We start from the raw sequence: 20,878 nt of genomic DNA on the forward strand, positions 1-20,878 counted from the left end.
TGGGGCAATTACCCACCAACATACAACCGCTTTGAACCGTTGAATAGAGAGGCCGAGGAGACTATCCATCACCATTTTTTAGGGGGGAGAGGGGGAGGGAGGAACCAATGGGAAGATGTAGAATACCACATGAGGAATACAAGAAAAAGGGAAATAGAAGAGGAAGAAGAGGAGGGAGATCAGAAAAGAAGAAGAGAGTGATGGGGAAAGGAATTTTTAACATCAGTGGGGTCCCACTCACAAATTCAGAAATGAAGATTTTGGATAAGGGACTAAAATATGCCCCCACACAGGGATTGAATAAATTTGAGACGTATATCAATGTACATAAATATGCGAGAAAACTCAATATCAAGAGATATTTTCTGTCCAAGGAGGGACCTAGTTCTAGAATGAATAGGGGTGGTTTAACCTCTGAGTTTGTGCATACTGATTTGAGGAACAAGTCCACATTCAACCCCCCGGATCAATCTAAGGATGGGACTGTCCAAAATTTTAAAAATATGGTACTAAAGGATCTCGATAACATACAGGTGAAGAGGAACAATAACGAATTTAAACAGATACAGCTACTGAGTAAAAAGAAGGAAGTACTTATCAGACCTGCTGACAAGGGGGGAGGGGTAGTAATTTTACATGAACAACAATATAAGCAGGAAATGAGGAAAATTGTGGATGATAGAACAACGTATATGAAATTAAAAGGGGACCCGACTGCACAATATAAAGAGACTCTGCGGAAAATTTTAAGGAGGGGTCTGGAGGATGGTATATTGAAAGATGCGGAATTTAAATACCTTGTGGTTGACGCCCCCAGGATCCCTGTCATGTACATTAATCCCAAGATTCATAAAAACCTTCAGTCCCCCCCTGGGAGGCCCATTATTAGTGGGATAGGATCATTAAATCAAAGGATAGGGGAATATATAGATACATTCTTGCAACCGGTGGTGCAGACTTTACCCCATCTTCTTAAGGATACGAAACATTTCCTGCAGACTATCAATGGGTTAAATATTGATGAGAATTGTTTGCTGGTTACAGCAGATGTAACTTCCCTATATACGATAATCCCCCATGATGAAGCCCTTAGGGCTGTGAAACAGGCCCTCTCTGAGCAGGGCATCCTTGATGAACTACAAATTGAGTTTATTTTACAATTATTGGAATTTTCCCTCACCCACAATTACTTCTGGTATGGGGGGGACTTTTTCCTACAGACACTAGGCTGCGCTATGGGGGCTAAGTATGCCCCCAGTGTGGCGAATATATTTATGGATCAGTGGGAAAGGAGAATATTAGCCAACCCCATGAGCTCCAAAGTGACCAATTGGCAACGGTTCATAGATGATCTGTTCTGGGTATGGGAGGGGACTGAGGAGGAATTACAGCAATTTGTGGGGTGGTTAAATACCAACGAGTTGGGGATCCGCCTCACCTTCAAAAGTGGGACGGAGGAGCTGGACTTCCTTGACATTAGACTTATGAAGAGGGATGGAGTACTGGGTACCAAAACCTTCTTCAAAAAAACAGATAGAAATTCTTATATACCCATTGATAGCTGTCACCACCCTAAGTGGTTACATAATATACCGAAGGGGCAGTTCTGCAGAATTCGCAGGAACTGCTCAAGAGATGTAGATTACATTACACAGACGGGGATGCTAATTGAGAAATTTGTGGAAAAGGGGTATGCACGCAATCAACTGGAAAGAACAGCAGAGGAAGTTTTACACAATGATAGAGGTTTATATTTGACGAATAAAAACAAAGAGGATGTTACACACACTGATTTTGGACATGCTATACTTCTTGATTACAACTCCCAGTACAGGGAAGTTGAAAACGTAATCAGGAAACACTGGAGCCTGCTTAGAAATGATCCAATATTAGGGGCTGCACTACCCACCAAACCCAGATTTATTTATAGACGGGCAGACAACTTACAAAGACAGTTGGTCAGAACGTACATTGAGGGACCGAAAGTAACAAATAAGACCGATGCATGGGGCCAGATTGGTTTTTTTCCATGCAGACAATGCACCACCTGTGAAAGGGCACAGGGGACTAGGACTCAAACCATAGTGAATAAATTAACAGGAAGGAATTATAAGATACGTGAATTCATCCACTGCTGCAGCACGCATGTGGTGTATCTGTTGGGGTGCCCGTGCGGGTTGCAGTACGTGGGGAGAACAAAAAGAGCACTAAAAACAAGGGTGGGAGAACATATCAATAACATCCTTAGGGGTTTTCAGGGCCATAGTGTATCCAAGCACTTTGATGAAGTCCATGGGAGGAACCCAGGTCTGATGACCTTTCAGGGGGTACAAAAACTCACTACCAAATGGAGGGGTTGCCACAAGGTGAGAGAAATTTCGAAAATGGAGACCCGTTGGATTTATGAGTTAAAAACTCTGGGGCCGGGGGGGTTGAATGTGGAATTGGACATAAATTGCTTTATATCTGACGATTAGATTGGTCTGTGTGTAGTTTTATTGGTCTGAATGTGTGTTACATGTATATGGTTGTGATTATGTGTCACATGTTGAGGTGAGCACACGAACTATATTATATACTCAGTGACGCTGGGTTGCACATCATCCACGCATATTTTGAGTATAAGGGACACTGACCCTTTAAGGGGATTGGTGTTTGATCCTATATATTATGAGGAGGGATGCACGTATCTTTCCCCTTCCTATATGGAAGGAGTATTATTTTGCCTAAAGGGGAGGTGGCAGTGGGCACATTAAGGGATAGGGACACACACAGTTTGGTTTAACAAGGGAGGAATGGTGCTTCACTAATGCACGGGTAGAGCTCCTGTGTTAGTATTGGGCTCAGTCCACATCTGTTCCGGTGCAGCGGGTGGGTGGTGTTTGGTTACTATGGGAACAATGAGAGAGACAGATGGTGGAACGTAATGGGAAGCCCCACCATTTGGGGCAGGGACTGTGTAACGTAGATGGGAGGTGGCGGACAGTCATCGTAATATCCTGGGAATCCGGATGTACGTATTTGTGAGAGTCTAAACAGCCAATCACGGAGGCTGTAAGACAGCGGTAGTTGGTGGGCGGCACCTCAACATGCTGGGAGCTGGAGCTGGTAATACAGTATTTATAGCGTCTCCTCTGGTGGTTGGCTAAGCTCCTGATGAGTCATCATTGACGAAACTAGTCGGGCGGAGTTAGCCACAGAGGAAGACGCTGAACCATGTGGATGTATCTTGTGATATGCGCATTTTTAATCTGAATCTTGTAAGTGCACTTTTAACCCTTTTATATTGGAATAAAGACGGTATTATGCTATGTCAGTCTCTGTTTAAAGTTGAAGGGGCTGAGGAAAGTCTATGGAAGTGCAAAGCAGAGACAAAGTAACTTCACCAAAGTGTTTTCTGCTGGTCTAATCGGGTCAGCCACGTTATCTGAGGCTTCTCTTTTCTCCCTTTTCGCATATATGATTGGACAAGGCTGAAGACACATAGGAGGATTCGGTGAGGATACTGGCTGGGCCGCCTGCGCTGTATGCCAACTGTCATGATTGGCATGGCTGTCCGGTGAGCATGTTTGATTTTGGAGAAGGATATCATCTGCTGTTACATTAAAGCACTAAGAATTAGATATCTGGGACTTTTAGTTTAATTTGGAACTTTTTACATTTTGGGACTTTTAAACTTGGACTTTTGCCGTTTTTTATGTACTAGTACGTGTGTTTGGAAGCAGGTTGTGAACCTGGCATGTCTTATATATCACTATGAGGATGTGGAGAGAGGTCTAAGATCTGGGTCGTGTACATTAGACCAGTCATTATTTCAATATTTAATCTATGGACGGTTGGTGTCATATGATAGAACTCAACCAGTTAGAAGTTTTATGACCTAATTTACTTACCATAGGTCCTGTTGAGCGCTGTTATCATTTTTAATATAAGTTGTGAATTATGGCATACACTCCCTGTTGATTATAGCGCACCAGGTGTAACTATTTCATTAATTTGAGAGATTGACGACGGTCACAACACACCTGAGGAGCGCACTTCTCCTTTTTCCATAACATTCCATATTTAACCACCACTTGCCCTAAAACTAGGGCACACTAATCAAGACACTGCAGAGGGTACAAGTACAGAAAATATTGTGTTTACACTTCCTAGAGTTGTGGAAGTGCTTCTGGGTGGATACAGATTTACTTATATTCGTTTGCTCTGGGATAGTGCTAGTGAACTGCTCCATACTTTATCCCAGCAACAAGACAGATGTCAAACAGGATAGCGATCTGTTGCCATATTAAAAAAAAATAAAAAATAAAAAAAAAGCATCCTTCTGTCATTTGCGCCTGAGCACACTGGAAAATAATAGACATCACAAGGGTGCGGGGCATTTTAAGATTTAGGTGTGGGTTGTATTTTCGCAGAGGCAGGTGACATTCCCCCTCCCCAGCATCACTGGCAAGTGCTGAATTCTATGGGGGGGGGGGGGGGGGGGGGGGATTGGTGCATTTCATATATCTAGGCGATAGATTGGGGCGTTTAATATACTTGTGTAATTGATGCATTTAGTTTATGGGGGTGATTGCTACATGTAATATGTGGTTGTTTGTGCTGCTTTTTTTTTTTAGTAAATATCAATGCTGGCCCTCGACTTTAGGTTTAGGTTTTTATTTTTTGCCCACTGTATATTTCAGTTTGACACCTCCAAACTAGAGAATCAAAGACTACATTTAATCTGCCTCTCCCTTCCTCCTAATATTTTCATTTTAGGATAATATACTACCCATCTAATTGCCACTAAAGCTACAGGGCTCCTGGGAATAGAAACGTAAAACAATTGTCCCAAACACTCCACGGTAGAAAAAAAAAAAAGTTGAAGGAAGCTCTAACCCTTCTCCGTACTAACATTTTTCTTTTTCCAAGAGGTGCTTAAACCTACAAATGTAATCCATGTTCCCCCATTCGCTCTGTTGAAGTAAACTGCACTGGGCACCTAACAATCTAAACTCCCTGGCTGAAAGACATGCATACATATACACCTTGACATAAGACACTGCATATAGACTAATACACATTTCTATGAAGAATAGACTAATAAGCCAGGAGAAAAGGCCATGCATCTCTAAAACAGAAACTGCAGCCCCAGCAGAGAGCATATTTTCCATCCTTCCAATAAGGACACACATTACTGTAGAAATTGGTAAAGATCTTCTAACCCCTTCTCCGTTTATACAAATGTGTTGTGCCACAAGCACTTTTAGTAAAGGTCTTGATTGATATGACAAGCTGCTGTTAACATCAAGGGCGATACATAAATAGGAATCTGGCAAATATACAAACTTTTAAATGACAGCATCCCCAAATGTTAAACATTTTAGCGTTGCCTATTGTGTGTAGTTGGACAACTGGCTAATATGACATCTTACAAGTCAGAAACCTGAGGAAAAAGTCATGGTTTATGCTCTTCACATGCACTAGCTACAAAATGATTTGAAGTGGGATTGTGTCATGCTGAAGATGCTAGATATGTCCATGCAGGGTTCTTACCACTAAGAGGGCACTATCATCTGTGTGCTGGGAGCGTCTGGATGGTAGGGAACACTGAGATGAAGGTAGGGAAAGATGGAGCAATGTCAATAACACACAATGGTAAAAACAATAAAAAGAGGATAAAGTGCAACGCTGAGAGATACTGGATGGCAGCACGCATGGAAGGGGACTGGTCTATTCATGGATAATGAACAGGATAGATGATGACAAAATGTGACACATCCTATGAAAACTGGAAAGAAACAGAATGTGCATCAGATAAAATGCTAATAAGGGTTAACAGTGATGTTTCTGGAAAAACCAGTGAGGTGCAGAGGTACAAAGCATTCCTTAGTTGGCACAATAAAACCATACCCGCATCAGCTGTTTTCTTGAGATCCATATCAAACATATGCAAAACAGCAGAACAAAAAGCATTTGATAGTAAAGCACTAACCTCTATGATGTTTTTAGACATATTAATATGAGACCTGTATCATAATATCATGGAGCTGCTTTATTTTGTGCAATTTCTTCCAATTAAATATAGCAGGTCATGAAACAAAGCCACGTAATAGATCTGTTATTGGCTGGATGTGTAAAATGCAAATAACAACCTTCTGTATGGCCACTGATAAAAGGGCCAAGATTGCATATATTTCCAAAGGAAGGGAAAAAGTGAATTCAGCCAGTGTCAACCTGCTTCAGGAAAACTGCAGCAAACTGGTGAGAAATTCCAACATGGACAACTGCTATTGCCCACAGCACAGCTGTCTCTAAAGGATGGGATGCCATGATTGCTGTCAGATCAAAGCAAAAATGATCATTTCCAAACCTCAGTATGGAGATTTATTCTAAATAGTTGTGAAAGTTCTCCAAACAATTAAATAAGTCAGCAAAGTCGATGTTTAAAAGCCTAAAATTATCATATGTATATAATTCATTTTACAGTATAAAGATCTGATAAATAACTGCATACATAGCACAATTCATTAATAGTACCCTGTGAAGAAATGAAAAAGGGAGAGATGCTGCAGTAACCCAGAACTATTTCTACAAAAACAACTAGGTGCTGAAAGGTGCAATGGATCTTCGTGCCATGCATCATATCCCTGGTATACAAAAAAATGCTTCATTCACATTAATTAGGCCTAGTTTTCACTTAATCAGTTGCTATGCGTTAGTGTGCGTTTTTTCCATAGCAGTGCATTGAGAAGAAGATTTTAGTTAAACACTTTAAGTTTGAACTGTGCTATAGGAAAACATGGGCATTACTTTGAAAATCAGTTTTCTTTCATTCAGTTATAACTGAGAGCAACCGATTAAGTGTAAAGGGGGCCTTACCAGATTTTTTTTCACAAAAAAGCAGAGTACTTTATGGCACCTATTGCTCCTTTTACTGACATCTTGCAGTGATGGTGGAAACAGGAGGCACTTCCAATGTCAAAGTGAGGCTGATTAACAAAGATTGATGCAAAACCTGGTTCTAAAGAGGAACACTTGCCCAAGGTAACCAATGAGACTATATCTGCAACAGTGTAGCCCCACCCCAAAAAAAACCTTAAAGGGAACCTGTACAAAGTACAATTATTTAAAATAAACACATGAGGTAACTTCAAATGAACATTACATAGTTACCTTGCCATCATTTCCTCTCACAAGCTCACCATTTTCTTCTGACAATGATCCCTTCCAGTTCTGACAACATTTTGTGAGAACTGAAATATATCAGTTGCTGTCAGTTATAGCTGAGAGGAGAACTGATGTGTCCATGTTTCCCTATGGCTCAAGTGGGTGATGGTACAGTTTAAAGGATACCACAACCGAACGGTTGTGGTAAAAATGACTGCAGCACTGTATAGGGTATGAGTACATACCTTCCGTGCCTCCAGCCCCCCTCCGTCTGCCGCTGTTCTTAGTTTATCAATGCTGGTGTCCGGCGACTTTCCTGACCCTTACCCCGGACATACTGCGCCCTGTGTGCGCAGTAGGTCCTTCCCTCTTGCTTCTGACCGGCGCATAGTGCGAGGCTCAGAAGCACGCTGTCCCCTTTCTGCTGCATGTGCGCTCCATTACACCAAGCGTCACATTATTAGCATGTGACGCTTGGTGTAATGGAGCGCACACGCAGCAGAAAGGGGTCAGCATGCTTCTGAGCCTCGCACTATGCGCCGGCCAGAAGCAAGGGTGAAGGACATACTGTGCACACAGGGCGCAGTATGTCCGGGGTAAGGCTCAGGAAAGTCGCCAGACACCGGCATTGATAAACTAAGAACAGTGGCAGACGGAGGGGGGCTGGAGGCACGGAAGGTATGTACTCTTTATACCCTATACAGTGCTGCAGTCAATTTTACCACAACCGTTCGGTTGTGGTATCCTTTAACTGTGTGCTGATCAGAAAGCGGTTATGGGGTCATGGCCATTTTCAAAATGGAGGACAGAGAATTTCATTGATCACAGTGGACGAACAGAATGCAGGAGAGGAGAAAGAGATTGATAAGTAGAGTACACGGGAGGTAAGTATGACTTGTGCATGTTTATTTTGACTTAACTTTCAGTTCAGGTTTTCTTTAAATAATTTGCAGTACATCGCACATTCCCATTTTTTGTACTATATTTATGTTCATCACCAGACAAGTGTGATATGGTCTGGTGTTAGTCAGCAGATAATTACCAAACTTCCATGCCTTTATCGTTTACTATTTGCAGGTCACTTTCAATGTCAAACTAATCATGTGGGATGTTTGCTAAAATCCTTCCATTTAACAGAGAATTACCTTTTTTCAACATAAAGACCTGGTCACACTACATATGAAACCCGGCCAAGGTGGCCAATAACGACCACCTCTCCCCATAATCCAGTGTGTGTACGGCAGCCCCCGACCAGCAAGCCTTCCTGGCAGATCACTTTGGCCAAGCAACGGGAGACTTACCCTGTCCGCTATGTGAAGTCACTCACATACCGCTCCGCCCCCCAGTAAGACAGAGAATTATCCTAACATGGAATTATCTGCTTATCCAGGAGTATGTTGAATTTTAAATGTTAGGAGCATCTTCCAGTTACGCCTGCTCCTGAATGCACAACTACTATATAATTTCTTCAGCCTTCTACACACTTTTGTAAAATCAATCTCAATGTGCACTTAATTTACAGAAATCCCAATTACCCCTGACCAAACCCATCAGGTCCACTCAGAGGTAGATTATAAAATCATATACAATATTTCACATGTGCCACCTGACACTTAAAGAGACTCTGAAGCGAGAATAAATCTCGCTTCAGAGCTCATAGTTAGCAGGGGCATGTGTGCCCCTGCTAAAACGCCGCTATCGCGCGGCTAAATGGGGGTCCCTTACCCCCGAAATCCCCTCCGTGCAGCGGGGGATTACTTCCTGTTTGAGGCAGGGCTAACTGCCGCAGCCCTGCCTCACGCGCGTCTATCAGCCGCGTATCTCCGCCTCTCCCCCGCCCCTCTCAGTCTTCCTTCACTGAGAGGGGCGGGGGAGAGGCGGCGATGCGCCGCTGATAGCCGCGACTAGAGGCAGGGCTGCAGCCGTTAGCCCTGCCTCTAGGAGCAGCAAAATCTACGACCAATTTGGTCGTTGATTTTGTGTGTGTGTGTGTGGGGGGGTTTGGGGGTGAAGGGACCCCCGTTTAGCCGCGGGATAGCTAACTATGAGCTCTGAAGCGAGAATTATTCTCGCTTCAGTGTCTCTTTAACACCCCATTAAACCCAGGATTAAACAAGACAAATACTAAAAGCAATCAGAGCAACATGTAAATGTTAGAAGTGTATCGAAGTAAAGTGCTTTTTTCATGACAGACTTTGTAGCAGTTGTGGTTGCATGATTCTATAGAAATTCTGCAAATGTCCAATGCAGGTGCAAATAACTAGAGCTAACAAAGAGTACATTTGGGCTGGGACAGTCCTGTAGCCAGCTACAAAGCTTAGCTAAAATGTCACTCATATAGCATACCGGTAGTTATACGTTTTTTTTATTTTTTAGATATAAAGTATTCTGCTTTAAATATAAAGGGAATGTTCGATTCGTCAGGCTGTCTTGAAACATCAGCTCCAGGAAGCCTTCACAGTACAGCTTTTGCAGTCTCCTGCATGCTTATATGAAGTGGTCACCAGTAAAAACAAACCATCATAAAAACTAATTTTCTTTTTAGACTGTTGGTCCATATAAAACGTGTTGCCAAGATCTATTTTATTCATAAAAATAGCAACTTCTCTAATTTCTTCAGTGGTAGCTTTTCTCTCCCACAACCAGTTTTTGTTTCCCAAGGATCGACAGTCCTCTGTTGGCAAATTCATATCCTCCTACATTTTTATACCATGATGTTTATGTAGACACCCATCCAAATTAACCCGTCTATCCCTGGCTTATTTCCCACAATCTGAACGACATTTCATGACATTGATCATGGATGGTTGAGGGTGGCAGGTACCTGAAGCTCAATTTTGAAAAAAACAATTCTTTCTCCATCTCACCCCAACCCCTCCAAACTTTACCCTGGCATCTACTCAACTGTAGATCACAAAGTATTTTTACCACCCAACTGGTAAACTATCTTGATGTCACTTTTGACTTTGTACTCTTTTGCACCCCACACCTCTATAAACCCCTCAAGATCCTACCACTTCCTACTAACATTTCCAAAATACGCTCCCTCCAATCCCCAAAGACCACCACTTCTACTACACACTAAGTGTCTCTCATCTTGACTACTGCAACAGCCTCTAATGCTGGGTACACACTATGAGATTTTCTGGTCGATTTACTGTCAGATCGATTATTTTCAACATGTTCGATTTGCTTTCCGGTCGTTTTCCGAGCATTTTCAGATCGATTTCCTATTAAAGTGCACGGAAAATGCTCGGAAATCGATCGAAAAGCAAATCGGACATGTTGGAAATAATCAATCTAACGGTAAATCGACCAGAAAATCTCATAATGTGTACCCAGCATTATATGGATTGTACATCAACAAAGAGAGCAGAAGAGTGCACACCAGCATCCTGCCATACTACTTGAAAAGCGGTGCAACATCCGGATTAGCAAATATCCATAATACAGTATCCACAGTAGAAAAAGAATTCCAGGAGCAACTCGCTATAGCAATAAAATTACAAACGTTTAATTTGATTCCTCATAAAACTTAGCAGGTTAACCTGCTAAGTTTTATGAGGAATCGAATTAAATGTTTGGAATTTTAATGCTATAGCGAGTTGCTCCTGGAATTATTTTTCTACTGTGAATACCCTCTTATATGCATTGGCTGACAAGGCTGCAAGCCATGTATTTAGGAGCATAGTTGTTCAGGCCTTTCAAAGATGCCCCATTAAAAAAAAATAAATCCAAAAGTGGATTCCACTAAAGTAGTCATAGCTTAGCGTATTTCGCGCCGTATAAGACGCTCCAGAATATAAGACGCACCCAGGTTTAGAGGGCAAAAACCAGGGAAAAATGTGACCTCCTCCTGTTTCATCGCTCTAGTGATGGCTTCTGCTGATGACGCGCATTGCAGAAGCCATCACTAGAGCGATGAGACAGGAGACCACAGGGCTGCGATCCCGGGAGCCGCTGATACAGTAAGACTGCGGCGGCTATTTGGATATCGGGGGCAGCGTACACGCAATTGGGGAGGGTGGCAGAAACAAGCAGGGGGGGCTAGAGCATAATTGCGGGGAGGGTGGCTGAAACGAGCGGGGGGGCTGGAGCATAATTGCGGGGAGGGTAGAGAACATTTGCGGGAGCGGACACAAGCAGGCAGGGGCACGAGTCAGCGGACCACACGGGGGAACCAGGAACACATAGGGGCAGCGCAGACGACACAGCAGGTAGTTACATGCAGGGAATCCCCGACGTATCGGCGGTTCGTATCGGCGGGTGTTCGTAAGTCGGGGATTCCCTGCATTTGCTGTATAAGACGCAGGGACTTTTTCTCCTCATTTTTGGAGGAGAAAAAGTGCGTCTTATACGGCAGAAAATACGGTACTTACTACTTCAGATATCATTAGTTACACTAATATCCAATATTTCTGAAGCTTTCCACTACCCATCCATTTTCTGCAAGTACTGACATAACGAAGACTGAAAAAAAGCTCAATTCTCAATCCACCAATGGCCACACTTGCATTCGGAGGGACCAGTTTGCACTTTTCTACATAAAAGACAGAAGATCAATTACAAATAAGATTTCTTTGGTTGCCAGATGATCAGAAACGGTTTATTTTAAGTAAGTCTGTTGGTGTGTTAATGTTAGCAGGCTCTACATGAGGAAATACTAAGATAGCTTTCAACATGGAACAGGTTCATATCATACCTCATTATCCAATGGGCTCTGCTTCTCTGGGCTCAATGGTTTTTGCTAATAAAAATAAAACAAGCAAATTATTAAATGTACTGTAAAAGTTGCAATCTGCACTGAGGTAACACTTGCAGAATCCTATTTAGAGTTAATTGGTATTAAACTGAACAAGATATCTGTGCAGAGCTTACAAAATGATTTAGGGTCCGTTTCCACTAGCTTCAAATACACATCGCATCCAAACTGATGCCAATTCATGTCAATGAAGTAGTTTCCAGTGCATGCTGATTTTGCAAAGATTGGATGCATGCTGCAGATATCTGTAGCACGCATCCGATGCCCTAGGCAACAACAGATGGCAGCATCAGGACTTCCGGAACACAGGGTTTGTTAAGTGTAGGGATGTCTGGCACATATTGGGCCATATGCAAGTCACTTTTTCACCTGAGTTTTCTCCTAGGAGATAATTTCTTAACGTCTTTTTAAAATACATTTTCAGCATTTTGTAATCGAAAAAGAACCAAAAAGTAGGTAAAAAGTACTATCAAAATTATTTTGAGTATTTTCTTGCTTGCTGGTGGCTTAAAAGGCATTTTATTGACAATATTCAAATCATCACCTAGAAGAAAACTCATGAAAATGTTTTTATTGCATATGCGCCATTATGTCTAAGCCAATAGTCCTTCAAAAAAGTGGATGACATCACCGGTCTTAAAAAAAATACTAGCGTTTCCTTAATTATATTAATGCTTTTATTAGATGTAACTTGTAAACCCAATGTTTTGGGACCATGTTGGGCCCTTTAATCAAGGCAAAGGCTTAAATAGGCCAATAGACCAATTTTTGGCCTATTGAACCTTAGCCTTGATTGAAACATTGGATTTACAAGGTTCTGTACATCTAATAAAATCATTATTATTATGATGATGGAGGTGCTGGTATTTTTCCAAGATACAACTGAGAACGAGTCTGTATAACATTATTTCGGACAAAGCTACTGTAGGGAGGGGAGAAGCTGGAATATAGAAAGTGGGAGGAGGGCTGGGAATGAAGAAGGGGTGATGTGACAAGGGGGAAAGGAAGTGGGAGGAAGAGGAAAGAGGCTGGAACGTGAAAAGCAGCTATGTGGGAAATGGGAGTATGATGGACGGGACAGTACTGCTTCCCCTCTTGTTCTGTCAACCTTGTCCACACTCCCAAGTGTTGACTCTCATTCTGTGCATGGTTTTGCACATCTCTCTCCGTTCCCACCCTCTAGTAGTTACCCTTGCTTCAAAGTATTGACCTTGGTTGAAAAGAAAGAACAGGGTGGTGGGAGAAAGACAAAGGATGAAGCATGTAGCCAGCTTTATTGTTGAATCTCTTGTAAAGAAGATAGGGACTTGTCTTCCAAGCCCTCATTACAGCCTTTCCAAGTCTGTGACAAAACAGACAAGTTAGTAATGATTTCATTCTAGGCATCTACCAAAACAGTTAATCTAAATATGGAAACTATTTAAATAAAAAACAAAACAAATTAAAACTGCCAAATGCCATTTTGATTGCCAAAAACTTCAACAATGTGATGGTAACAATTTTACTAACCCGAAAGATTATTCCCCCATATTATGAATCACATTCACCACAAAAATGTAATAGACATCGACTTACTTTTGAAGAGTCTGTGTGTATTAACTTGTCCCTCCTCCTCTCCTCATCGTACTGCTGCGCCGCCAGTTGAGCCTCCCTTCTGGTGTTTTCCACCAAATCTGGTCTATGCTGTAATTGTGAATGTGCCTACAAAACCCAGAGCAATTATGTCAGAGAATTGGATAGTGCTGTTTTAAAGGAGGTTTAAAAACACATTTTAGTGAAAGGTAAAGTACTTAAATATACACTACAGTAATCAGACTATTAAAGAATAAATACATCCATCCTAAATGCAGCCTACTCCCTAAAATTAATCTAGTAATGGTTACTGGCCATCTATCCTGGCTTCATGGGTATCAAAGACAGTCACAGCACAATGCTTGTTTAAATATTACAACCTGCTGCTAAATATCACTGTACTGTAGTAGGCCTTACCATTTAACGGAAAGGCAGTTTACAATGCAGAAGCATGTAGGAACTGAGAGGGAGCAATGCCACAGTAATCAAAACGAGGGAGGGGGGGAAATTATGCAAATCACATTACCTGCATCTCTGAGATAATGGCATTCATTAAAAAGGTTGGGGGTGGGGGGGATGGGGAGCAAGGAGCTTACAGCTGGTCCTAACTGTGGTAACATCAACAATATTTATTTTATTTATTGTATTTATAAAGCACCAACATATTACGTAGCGCTGAGGAGACGATATTTGAGGAATATCATTTCTTAGACAAAGTAAAATTTTGTATATAACCAAAATTTCGAGCATTACACACCTGACTGGGACTTTTGGACATAGCAATAAGATACATAGCATCCAACTGAGACCTAGATATTGAAGATAAAAAACAAAAACAAACATTTACTCTCAGGTAATAAAAACAATAGCAGCACCAAGGGCCCGTTTCCACTACATGCGGTGCGATCACCGCTAGCAAAATGCAACCAATTCACGCCAATGGAGTGGTTTCCATTGATGCAAATTTACCTCCGCGATCCGGCACTATGCAACGCGTTGAAAATGATGGATAGCATGCTGCAGTTCTCCACAGCACGCACCCAATCCCCATTGACGCCAACGGGAAGCCGCAGGACGTTGCATCTGGTTGTTTGTGTGACGACCGGAAGCACTCGCATCCTAAACGCCAATGGAAACGGGCCCTAAGACTACTGTGAAAATACATTAGCATAAGTACCGTATTTTCCGCCGTATAAGACGCTCCGGAATATAAGACGCACCTAGATTTAGATGGCAAAAACCAGGGAAAAATATATATATATACTAAACCTGGTGCGTCCATATTTCAGGAGCATCTTGTACATGACCTCCCCCAAGTGTCCTCCTGAGTGCCCCATGTCTCCCACGTGTCCTGTGTGCTTCATGTGTCCATGTCTTCTCCTGTGTACCCCCTGTGGCCTTTTATGTGCCCACTGTCTCTCTCCTGTGTGCCCCATGTCTTCTCCTGTGTACCCCCTGTCTCTCTCCTGTGTGCCCCATGTCTTCTCCTGTGTACCCCCTGTGTCCTATGTGCCCACTGTCTCTCTCCTGTGTGCCCCCTGTCTTCTCCTGTGTACCCCGTGTCCTATGTGCCCACTGTCTCTCTCCTATGTGCCCCCTGTCTTCTCCTGTGTACCCCCTGTGTCCTATGTGCCCACTGTCTCTCTCCTATGTGCCCCCTGTCTTCTCCTGTGTACCCTCTGTGTCCTATGTGCCCACTGTCTATCTCATGTGTGCCCCATGTCTTCTCCTGTGTACCCTCTGTGTCCTATGTGCCCACTATCTTCTATGTGCCCCCTGTCTTCTCCTGTGTACCCCCTGTGTCCTATGTGCCCACTGTCTCTCTCCTATGTGCCCCATGTCTTCTCCTGTGTACCCCCTGTGTCCTATGTGCCCACTGTCTCTCTCCTATGTGCCCCCTGTCTTCTCCTGTGTACCGCCTGTGTCCTATGTGCCCACTGTCTCTCTCCTATGTGCCCCGTCTTCTCCTGTGTACCCCCTGTGTCCTATGTGCCCACTGTCTCTCTCTTATGTGCCCCCTGTCTTCTCCTGTGTACCCTCTGTGGCCTATGTGCCCACTGTCTCTCTCCTGTGTGCCCCATGTCTTCTCCTGTGTACCCTCTGTGTCCTATGTGCCCACTATCTCCTGTGTGCCCCCTGTCTTCTCCTGTGTACCCCCTGTGTCCTATGTGCCCACTGTCTCTCTGTGTGCCCCATGTCCTCACCTGTGTACCCCCTGTGTCTTTCCTGTGTGCCCCCTGTCTCCCTCCGGTACTTTTCAATGCCATTTCTGGTGTCCTCCTGTGTTTCCCTGCCTTTGCCGTATAAGACGCAGGGACTTTTTCTCCCCATTTTTTGGGGAGAAAAAGTGCGTCTTATACGGCGGAAAATACGGTATATCATAGAAATGTGGCAAAATTTCTACAACATGACAAGACTGCTATGACTAAAATCTTCCCAAATGGTATATTAACAGCCATTTAAGAAATTGACAGAATATACTTCAAAAACTTGTGGTCAGCAGTATGAAACTAACAATTTGTCACGATGCTACCAAAGAGTTGGGTCTATTAAAAGATTGCTTTGCAGACCAGCTCCCTGGTGGTGTACTTATATGTCTGCAGCTATAGTGCATCTCTCCCAATGCAATGATTAGTAGTCTAGTAGACTTGTATTACTGAATCATATATTCTTTAATGCGGTTACCTCTCAAGTTGCCTGCGTGGTGATGGTTGCCTTTGGTTATTTGTTAAACTTAGAGACTCTGGTCTTCTTAGTTCATCTGAGGGTCTGCAGAGAACATATTGCAATTATTTCAGTTATTTAAACACAGTATGCCTTTAGATTCTGTGGTATTGTATTTATGTTTACACTAAAACCAAATGAAGCTTAAAAAACATGAGGGAAAATCTAGCATCTGATTATGAGTGCATAGATATGCAAAGCTCTAATTACTAATAATCAGGCAAATATTTTATTAAAATAAAAGTCAAAAATGTATTTTTCTAAATGTATTCAAAAAGAATAGCAATGCTTTTCTCGGTTATGATAGAATTTTACTATACAGACCAAAAACGTATATTTGCTCACTACTAGTGCACCATTTTAATATGGAGCAGATATCTGTTCTCAGCCAAAAACCGGTGCACAGTTACTGCATGCTAACATCCCACACAGCTGCTGTGGAACCTGCAATAAGGCCTGAAACACACCAGAGGAGTTTTTCTGAGCGTTTTGAGTTTTTAAATCTGCTGCTAAGGTTATCCTATGTGTCTGTGCACACTGGAGCAATGAGGTTTTGTAAAAAACCCCATAGCATTACATTGGGAAGAGGTTTTGAAACCTCTAAAAGCTCTTCCCAATGTAATGCTATGGGGTTTTTTACAAAACCTCATTGCTCCAGTGTGCACAGACACATAGGATAACATTAGCAGCAGATTTAAAAACTCAAAACGCTCAAAAACCTCCTCTGGTGTGTTTCAGGCCTTACACTGTAGATAGGTTACACAGGAGAAGTCATATGGTGCTCTCCAAGTCATGTGACTGCTATACATAACTAATCACAGAAATCACATGCAATCTGATGTGAGGAGAGGACAGTCTTTAAAGGATACATGAGCCAAGATAAAAAGAGAAAAAACAAAAAATACCTGGGGCTTCTTCCAGCCCCTAGAAGTCTGTGTCCCTCATCGTTCCTCCACTCTCAGCCACTCGTTAGCTGTTCCCTCCGTAATGGCCAGCGAACTGGCTTCTTCTGCGCATGAATGGGTGCGTACACGCTACATACACACTCCCGTAACTGGGAGCATTCTGCACAGCTGACAAGTGGCGAGGGAACAGCTGACGAGTGGCTGAGAGCAGAGCTGCAACGAATGACAAAGACTTCTAGGGGCTGGAAGAAGCTCCAAGTGAATCAAACTTTTTTTTTTTGCTCGGCTCATGCATCCATTAACTATTTCTGCCGACCCGGACGTGAAGCTCACGTCCGGGTGGCTGCTCTGCTGCGGTGCTGCTCCGGCGTGCGCGTGCCCCCGTGGTGTCCCCCGGTAGCCCTGGGATCAGTGAACGAGAACATGGTTCCCGATCACCGATCAATGTCCCCAGCAGAAAAACCGAAGCGCTCTTACAAGAGGCTTCAGTCTCTCTGCACGTAAAAATTTCCGCATCTCCCTTGTACTTCCGCTTAGCGAGAAGCACAAGGAGGGAAATAACTCAAGGTGGCCATCTTGTGGCCAAATAGTAAAACTACAGCTACATATTTTTTACATTACAATTTACATATATAATAACATTAAAAATGAACTGTTTATTTTCCACACCAAAATATTATCCAAATAAAATTTAATGGAAAAAAAAGACAAATAGTTACCTAAGGGTCTGAACTTTTTAAATATGCATTTGAAAGGGGGTATACTACGAGCATTTTTTAAATTATAAGCTTGTAAATAGTGATGGACGCAAAACGGAAAAAATGCACCTTCATTTCCTAATAAAATATTGGCGCCATATATTGTGATAGGGACAAAATTTAAATGGTGTCATAACCGAGACAAACGGGCAAATAAAATACATAGGTTGTAATTATGGTAGTTGGGATTATTTTAAGGCTATAATGGCCGAAAACTGAGAAATAATGAATTTTTTCAATTTTTTTCTTATTAATCCTGTTAAAATGCATTTATAAAAAAATAATTCTTAGCAAAAATGTACCACCCAAAGAAAGCCTAATTAGTGGCAGAAAAAACAAGATATAGATCAATAAATTGTGATAAGTAGTGATAGTTATTAACGAATGAATGGGAGGTGAAAATTGCTCTGATGCATAAGGTAAAAAATCCCCGCGGGCTGAAATGGTTAAGAGGAAAAAAAAAAGTCTAAACTAATTAAAACTTATTGCACAGATGAACTGCTCAGGTTATGTGGTTGAAAGTGTGTACTATGCAAAGAACATCTAGGTAAAGAAAAACAGAAAAAACAGGAGTTAGATAATGTGAGGTGTAGCCTTATGTGCAGGTACCAGCACTGGTAAACAGTATATGCAAAACCAAAACAGAGAACAAAAACCAGTATATGCTGCTCAAAAACTGCACTTTATTGTAGATATTTAAAAAGGCACACACATATAGAATCAAAGCATGTCAGGGGTTAACCTGTCATACAAATTGTGTATTATTAAATTAAATACTATGTGCTGCAACTGTCAAGGACAGTAGGAGAGAGTCCCTATTGAATAGCAAATTTCTCAAATTATAGATCAGGTCACATCTAACTATTAAGGACTGGTCACACACAGCTGATCAGAGGGAAACACAATTAAGGTGACAGATTGTGTAGGGCCCAATCTGAGGTAGATCAATAGACCATCCGGTAAAACTTGCCTATAAAGGCTAAGGCAACCGGTGTTTTTAACCCTTGGCAACGCCAGTATCATGCTCCCGTGAGGAGACCCAATTGGTGTTTGTCAGATTATGGTCATAACCACTCACAGAGGGCAAAAAAATTGCGCAACCAATATGGTCAATATGTGTGGCTACCTGTGTCACAACCATAAGAATTCAGTCCCTGTATTCAGTCTAATAGGTGGTGAAGTTATTGGGAACACCCTTAACCAGTGCACTGTGAGGAAACCAGAATATTACATGTAAATATGGTTATAACCACTCACAGAGTATAGAAAGGTGTGACCAATATGATCAAAAAAAATGCTATTCATAGGATATAGGGAGACCGGGGACCGATAGCAACAGCCCTAGACCACTGGTTATACATAAAGCCAGAACCGCATAAGTAATTGTACAGGAAATATTCCAGTTGGAGCCATAAAGAGTTCATAGATCTGCAACAGCAAAAGGCAATTTTCAAAAAATAGCATTGAACATATGTCCATAAAGCCAAGGCCTGTCACAGTAGGGTTGATAGGACAACACTGCTCCTATTATAATGCCGGCAACCCGTTGCGTCATTGCATACAGAGCAAAGTTCTTAAGACGATATAATTTCCGTAAACAGTTTGCAGATTATTGAAATTGTAGCAGAATGATGCTGTCCGGAACAGAACACGTGTAAAGATCCCATTCAATGCAATGTGTAGGGAAATCTGTGATAAACATCCATCACATTCCACATGGATACACCAGTATGCGGGACTGCCAACCAGATATGCGTAGATCTGCAACCATTGATGTCAAACATTGGTGGCTATGTGGCGCATTTGTAGTAACTCAGCCAAACTGTTTTTCAGAGAACTGCTGATGAAATCACAGTCACAACAAGCCACCTGGAGTGTGGAGCAGTATAGTCAATGCCACACATGGGCAGCTGGAGGCACTCATATGGTAGTCATTATCCCATGCATACTGGCAAGTACACTTATCTGATCCGGTGATGATGCTTGATATCGCAAACTGCATAAAGTAGAAGCGGCTCATAAAGGCTCCAAGCTGACGCCCAAACAGGGCTCTCACATGCGGTAATGGCTGCGGCCTGTGTCGGTCAAAACCACGGCTCCCACTAACGTATTGCGTAGCGTGACGTCTACGCGTTTCGTCCCGCCCGGCGGAGCTTCATCAGGACGTGCTACATCATCACGTAAGCTATCCCAGCCTCCCTGAATTTATATCGGGCCGTCAAATTGGCTCTATTCCAAAAAGACACCATCTAGTGGTGGAGGTCGGGTAACAGCTACAATTGTATTATGGCGACATCTTGTGGTCAAAAACAGATACAACAACCTCTATGCATTCACATAGCTTTACATCAAAGGTAATAATAGGTAAAATAAACATCCCAGAATTAGCACCACATCTGTTAAATAATGATCCCATTAAATATGAAATTCTTTTTCAGGAACACCTTTAGATTTAGGTCGACATTTAGCCCCAAAGGCACCAAGGTTTTTAGCTGGTATATCCAAAAGCTTTCTTTTTTGATTAGTTGGGCCCTCATATTACAGTATCTCATACCCGGATCCAAGCGATAAATAGACTTAGATTTTAGGCCAGTTGGATCTGAGTTGTGGAATTCAGCAAAGTGTGAGGCTATTGGGGTTTTGTCTCTTTTTTCCTCCTTTGCTGAATCCACTATAGACCTTACATGTTCCTGTATTCTAGTACGCAGTTCCCTTTCTGTTTTACCCACATAATGTTTGTTACAGGGGCAGGTCAACTGATAAACTACATATGTACTCAAACAATCAACGGGATTCCTAATGTTATATGTCCGATCTCCTATAAAGTTAGTAAAAGTGTCAGTTTTGTCCACATATTGGCATACAGAACATTTTTTACAGGGTGTCATCCCATTACGTTTTTGTAGAAAGGACTTTTTTTACTTTTATATTCTGATTGGGTAAGAATATCTGCAAGATTTTTGTTTCGCCTTGCTGTAAGTAAGGGTCGTGGTCCAATTATTCCA

The 20,878-nt window shown here is 42.2% G+C and overlaps 1 protein-coding gene across 8 annotated transcripts in view; it reads right to left on the bottom strand.

Moving 5' to 3' along the window:
• The window catches only part of LRCH3 (leucine rich repeats and calponin homology domain containing 3), a 189,886-nt gene that overhangs the window by 39,366 nt on the left and 129,642 nt on the right, over positions 1-20,878 (bottom strand). For 6 of the 8 annotated variants that reach the window (XM_068281290.1, XM_068281293.1, XM_068281291.1 and 3 more), the window contains 5 exons: positions 16,172-16,255; positions 14,244-14,295; positions 13,490-13,615; positions 11,855-11,899; positions 5,539-5,592 (listed from right to left, as the gene is read on the bottom strand). In XM_068281290.1, coding sequence (XP_068137391.1) covers positions 5,539-5,592; positions 11,855-11,899; positions 13,490-13,615; positions 14,244-14,295; positions 16,172-16,255 — 361 coding nt within the window. The remainder of the gene's footprint in view (positions 1-5,538; positions 5,593-11,854; positions 11,900-13,489; positions 13,616-14,243; positions 14,296-16,171; positions 16,256-20,878) is intronic. The other 2 variants (XM_068281292.1, XM_068281287.1) reach the window with 1 other exon arrangement.

The sequence above is a fragment of the Hyperolius riggenbachi genome, chromosome 4 (assembly GCF_040937935.1).
Source record: "Hyperolius riggenbachi isolate aHypRig1 chromosome 4, aHypRig1.pri, whole genome shotgun sequence".
Lineage (NCBI taxonomy): Eukaryota > Metazoa > Chordata > Amphibia > Anura > Hyperoliidae > Hyperolius > Hyperolius riggenbachi.